The following is a 6,245-nucleotide window of genomic DNA, read 5'->3' as shown; positions in this document are numbered from 1 at the left end:
TTTACCTTGTGGCTGAGACACAAAAGAAGGTGGAAGAAACAACAGTCCTACAGTTCCCTTTGAAGGCATGCCCCCGATGACTGAACTGCCCCAAAGACCCCATTCTGTAAGCTCCCATCACATTCCAATAGGAACACGGGCCAGACACTATAAACCTGCAGCCCCAAACACAACCCTTCCACAGTCTACACAAGGTGATTTCAGCACTGTCACCCAGCGAGACAGCAAGCTCGTGAATCAGTTCACCTGGGGAAGAGGAAACAGACACATCCCTCTTTACATAAATCCTCCAGGGAGAAGTCTGACAGGTCCAGGAAGCTGTCCCAGGGAAGAGAGACACATCATCCTCTCTCTACCCAACATCTGGTGTGCAGCTGGCCTCAGTCTCCCGAGGCTGCTAAAAATGTGCTTTGTGCTCCAAGGGAAAATCTGCTCCTCGCCCTAGTAGCTGGCTGGGGTGTGGCTGGAGTCAAGGCTTTGGAGCATGAGGAAGCTCACAGCAGGGCCTGCCCATGCCATGGTGATTGTCAGCCTTGGGCACGAAGGTCTCGATCGTGGGCTGCCAGCCTCGGACCCTGCCCAGAGTTATCAGTGCTGAGGTCTGCAAGACACAGGATGCACTGGGTGATGTGGGAGAGACTTACCCAATGGAGCTGCTCAGGAGGGCTGGCCACCAGCATAAATACAGCTCCTACCCTGTGTCAGGGCTCACTAGAGGAACAGATCACTCTTGGTCGCCTTGCAGCGTCAGGTGAGGAAGAGTGCAAAAGCGCTGTCTGTGTGCTGGAGAGCCGAACGGTCCAGTCAAAGCTAGAAGACCTGGAGCTCACCTTAGAGTCTGTATTTAGCAGGGAAGGGTCTCGTCGGAAGGCTGGAGAGTCTGCTGCGAGCCTGGAAAGGGACATCTGAAGGTGACGGCGAAGACTGGAGCTCTTCCCAAGTGTGACGTGGGACAGCCTTCTTTCGCTTTTTATTCCATTCAGGCTCCAAGCCTACTGGGTGGGGCGACTCATAAGCACAGTGCATCTTCCTTCTTGGGTGTGTTAATCATTCAGCCGCATCCACAACTGGCTAATCCAGTCAGATGGGTGTTTCTTACTCAGGCAGACATGACAGTTAACTGTGCTATCCTGCACCTATCCCAGCCCTGCTACTGTTGCACCTGCCTTCACGGGAAAGGCCCATGCAGCAAGCTGGCAGAAGCTCACACAGCAGAGAGGACATCAGCCCCTGCCGCCCAGAACATGTCCTGTTGAGAATAAGCAAGGTTCCCCATCAACACCCCATACCTGTGCATGTGCCACCACATGACAAAAATGATTCTCCACCATCTGGGGAGATCATAAATCACTTCAGAGGGAATGAATCCCAACATCCCTTCCCCATAGCAGAGCATACAAATCAAACAGTAAATTACACTTTATTTCATTTACAGAGAGATCTTGGGTAAAAAGGTAGCCCTGGACAAACAGCACACAGGTGAGGAGCACCGGAGAGTAGCCTGTTATAAATATGCCGGTGTGCTCAGGGCAGGTGGAGCGAGTGTGGGGCCCAGGGCGGCCCTGCAGGAAGGAGCAGGCGTGGAGAGGGCTGCCCTCTCTGCTTTCCCCAGGCTGAGACCGATTCCCTGCACCAGCAGACACCTGCGGTCCAGCCCGCCCCCCACTACGGCAGCCCAGTGGAGGAAGGACAGTTCCCTTTCAAATCTCAGCAGCAGGTGCAGGGGAGAGGGTCCTCTGAGGGTCTGGTGCCATGGCTGCCAATGGAGGTGGCAGATAGCTGTCCTCCCTTCTCCTTCTAGGGGCAAATAATTAAAAACCCCACGTCCTGGCTCTTGACAAGGGAAAAAGCCATTCCGTGAACCCGACACTCATCGGCGCTCATCCACCAAACCACACAGTTCTGTGAGGCAGGTTCCATCCACCTTCCCCAGGCGTGCAGTGCCAACCATGACAAGTGATTCCCGAGTGTGGCTGTGGTTTGTAAAATGCCGCTCCCTGGCAAGTGTGTGGGCACCAGGGTCAGCAGTGGTCCTCCGAGGCCCGGGGCTACAGCAGCTTGACGTAATTCTGTGGAATCAGACCCCTCTTGCCATTCAGAGTGCCCTCTAGCCAGCCAGGTTCCCTTGAGGTTTGTACTGCAAAGGGAGAGAGAGAGAGAGAGAGCAATTTAACAAGACGCCCTCCCCCGGCACCTGGCACAACCTCACGGCTGTGTGTGTGTGTGTGTCTGTCTGTCTGTCTGTCTCTCTCTCTCTCTCTGGCCAGGAGAGAAGGGTGCTGCACCTGGGATATCCAGTTACGAAGTCTGTACAAGGGGGACGGACGGTCTCTTTCCTGGATTGACACCCAAATCCTCCCATCTTCCTGCAACCGCCTCCAACTGGTCTCTACCATCCCAGTCTGCCCCTTCCAAATCCACTATGCAGAGGGAACTCTCTAGGACACAGGGCACTGCACATCACTGTCCCCGTGAGTCACACTCGATTCCCAAATGGCCCTGTGCACCCCTCCACCAGGCCCTCGACACTCGTGTGCACACCTTATGTCCACTGTCCCGAATTGCCAGAGAAGCCCCAGGGACTCCACGCGGTTGCACATGTGGCTGACTTCTCCCTCGAATGCCTCCTGACCCCCTCAACATGAGGTTCTTTCTCCTAAGAGACCTGAGGGGACAAGATCCTCCCCCAGAAGTCAGCCTCAACCTTCCTTGGCACTGACAACCCCTGCAGGCACGGTCCAGGCCCTGGCCTGACTCCCATGGAATGGGGAGGCTGAGGGACATCTGGGCACAGTGCCTGGCCCACAGCAGGTACCCAAATATTTCCACATGCACATGTATGACCGCAGGCTGGACAGCAAGGGCGCATGGTCCAGCCCTCCTCACCAGCGTCTGGAAATCAAATGCAGAGGCATGTAGTGGGCCCAGTGGAGGGTACCCCAGCCATGGGCAGGAGCGGCAGTTCTGTGCCTAAAGAAAGGAAGGGGAGTGCTCCCCACCACTCAACTGGGAACTGCCTCTGACACACAACTTCTGACTCCAAGCCACAAGGACCATGTGATTCAGAAACCAAAAGCACCACACGTACACGAGATACCTAGGTCTCGTGAAACAACACTTACTCTTACTATGGACAATGCTCTCTCTTTCCTTATTCTTTTTTGAGCGCTGGCTGGAAAACTGAATTCATGAACCACTGATTCGTAGCAACCTCCAGTTTGGAAGACACTGACCATTCAATCCCGATAGCCCTTCTCAAGAACGTGACCCCAGGTCTAACAGTGGAACCCAACGCTGTCAGAAGACGCAAGTGCACATGCTGGCTGTCTGCATCGTCCTGGCCTTCTGCTATTTCTTCATATTCGCCCAACTTCTGCTTTAAGGTCTCTATGTGCTTGCTCCATCCATCCAGGCCTGGGTAGCGCCAAGGAGGCCTCAGGTACTGGGCTCAGCAACTCACTGCCAGGAGGCTCTGCTCACCCCAGACCAGATGAGGGGCCCAGCCACGCACCCTGCGTATGTCACGTGTGTGAGCCTCTCCTAGCCCAGGGTACAACAGGAGCAGGTGACAGACATGTGACCTGAGAATTCCCGCTCCCAGCACAGCACAGTGCCCCCCTCACATCCGCGTCATAAATGGATAAACTGAACTCAGCACATGCTCTCAGGCTGATATGGAAACAAGCCCCTCTCTTCGTGTCCTCGATTATCTCTACCCTGAACCTGGCAGAGCAAGATTCGTAAAGGCCTCTCGATTGCATCCAAACCCTCAAGCTGGCAAAGCTACCAGTATGCAGCCGCCATCAGGGATTTGGCCAGGTGGCCTCCCGAGGGGAAAGGCCCCGGGCTGAAGTGAGAGGCCTGGGGGAGGCTGCCGGCTGGCACACACTAGCTAGGAAATACTGTGGCCCTCAGAAGGTACAGAGAATCCATTTGCATGTGCTCCTCCTGGGTGTGCACATACTTACAAAAGGTAAGGCATTCACAAAAGACAGAGCAAACCAGGACCGGGCCAGGATCTTCCCTGTCCCCATGAACACAGGAAAGCTGTTCACCACGTCCCAGACACCCTCCCTTCCCCAGAAGATGGGAGCGGGTCCCTGACTGAGGGAGGAAACCACAGGGGCCAGGTAAAGCTCAAGCGGCTTCAAATGGCCAGGCGGGCAGCAGGGGAGATGGGATAGAAAGTGCACTGCACAACCCCGGTCGCCGGGCATCTCCAGCCACAGGAAGGGTGGCTCACAGACTGCCCAAGAGGGGTCCCCCCTCAGAGTGTCAGAGCCCAGGTACCCACTGCTGGCTCCTCTCTCTACTTAAGTCTGCCCAGCTCTTCAGTTTGAGAAACTTGGCTCACCGAAATCCCCAGACATTTGGTCAAGCACTAGGACGGATGTTTCTGTGAAAACCCAATCGATTACTCCAGACACTCAGCTGCCGGCAACAGTTAAGTAGTGGTCTCTGACAAACAGCTTCGTCTCCATAGCGTGGTGGGCCCTGTGTGATCAGGAGAAGCACGAACAAAGAGGGCAGAGAGGAAGAAATGCTGCCGGGCCACAGCCTGCCTTCAGATTCACGCTGCAGTTCTTCCCTGGGTCTCAGGCAGCTGCTTCCCCCCTCATTATCGGTTTTCTTTTTTCTGGAGAATGCTGGCTGGCACCGGGCACTGTCGGGAGTAAACCACCTCAACTGTCATGTGGGAGAAGACTTCTGACTCCAGAAAATGGGAATGTAATGCAAACAAGGTGGGCTCTGGAGTCCTCAAGACCCCGGCTGGAACTCTGGCTCCTCCATGGCTGCGTGACCCGGATGGTTTATCACTCTCTCACAGACTCTGTGTTTATTTCTAAGAGAGGGTAAAAGGTGACTCATCAGAAAGTGCTGCACAGGTTAAAATGAGACCGGGCTTTTCTCTTCTTTCAGTGGTGTGGGGTCTTGCGCACTACCCAGCATGATGGCAGGAACTGACCGTCTCCATGCACTCTCCACGGTAAGAGAGTAAATTCATCATGTCAAGAGCAAAGCACAAGTCCCATCAGTCACTCTGCCCATGAACAATGGGTACAGAGCCCCGGGCGCCGAGGCCCTGCCACAGGGCACCTGCTGGGAGGAGTTCCGGGTCACTCCATACTCCCCAGCACGCTTACCCTTTTCTACATCTTCCTGGGATTCGTGTGCCATGCTCCAAAAAAATACTGGAGATGAGGAAAGCGAGGTATCTGCATTTCTGCAGCGTCGCTATGGAAGTAACTTTCCCACTTCCAAGGTGTGTGGCACATGAGTGTGTCACTGAATCGCCTGTGAGTTCAAGGAACACTCAAGCCAATGCAGACAACCTGAGTGCCCTCCTCCTGATGAACAAGGCAACTTAGATCTTTATGGCTGAACTGGGGAAGAAAGAATAGATCATTGCTGAGGGAGTAAAGAGGTGACTGCAGTGGTCTCAATGCTACCTTAAAAGGCCACTGGCAGCAGCGTAAGGTTGAATCCCGGAGCTCATATCTACAGAACCAGAATCCGCCTTTTGGAAGACTCTGCCTTTCTACAACAGCCCCGCTCACAGCTGGCGTTAAGAGCTCAGCCTCCGCCCGGGCAGCAGGGCTGGCGCAGGCACAGTCCACCTGGACAGCTCTAAAGATAGGAAGTGGGGGAGCTGCCTGGGACAGCAGAGGGCCAGGGACCTGCGTGGCAGCGCCTGCCTCTCTCAGGAGAAAAGGGCTACTTTCCATCAGGTATGCTGCAGTGAGACTTCAGACACCAGCTTTAGTTTGACAGAGGTCAGAGGCTTCCAGTTGCTGGATGCTCAGTACCTCTCCAAGGCGAGCCTCCCACCTCAGGGCCACCTTGGGCTCCTACAATGTTCCAAGACCAGCAGCTGCCAGGGCCAGGGAGACCCTTATCCTGCTGCCCCTGCCCCACACTGGCCACAAACGCCTCCGTGGAGAATGTAAACAGTGGACGAAGCCCAAAACCTCTCCCACAGGGCTGGCCTGCCTGCCTGCCTTCCTATTAACGCACAACCTTAGGGCAGCTCGTGGCAGCAGGCAGGGGCCAAGTGTGGCCACGCTGCTCCAACTAGCAGGGACGGTCGGTCTGGTGGGAAGGGCCTTCTCTACAGAGAGCCCACTTCTTCATGGTGGGGCATCTACTTTTCCACCATGTTTCTTGGCCAGTCCTCGTTTCCGTGATTCCCCTGAGCCCTTCTCTGTGCGCCATATTCTACATTTGGTTTCTGTCAAGGAGCCTGG

General features: G+C 55.1%; 1 protein-coding gene across 1 annotated transcript in view; it reads right to left on the bottom strand.

The window, feature by feature from the left end:
* Window positions 1–1,415: 1,415 nt before the first annotated feature.
* Arhgap10 (Rho GTPase activating protein 10) overlaps window positions 1,416–6,245 on the bottom strand; it is a 300,009-nt gene continuing 295,179 nt past the window's right edge. Inside the window, exon 24 of the mRNA XM_019208745.2 lies at window positions 1,416–2,137. Coding sequence (XP_019064290.2) covers window positions 2,049–2,137 — 89 coding nt within the window. The 3' untranslated portion in view covers window positions 1,416–2,048. The remainder of the gene's footprint in view (window positions 2,138–6,245) is intronic.

Source organism: Fukomys damarensis, unplaced genomic scaffold (genome assembly GCF_012274545.1).
Source record: "Fukomys damarensis isolate Sample0158 unplaced genomic scaffold, DMR_v1.0_HiC HiC_scaffold_38, whole genome shotgun sequence".
Lineage (NCBI taxonomy): Eukaryota > Metazoa > Chordata > Mammalia > Rodentia > Bathyergidae > Fukomys > Fukomys damarensis.
Note: the sequence above shows the minus strand (reverse complement) of the source record. Positions and strands in the feature narration are given on the sequence as shown.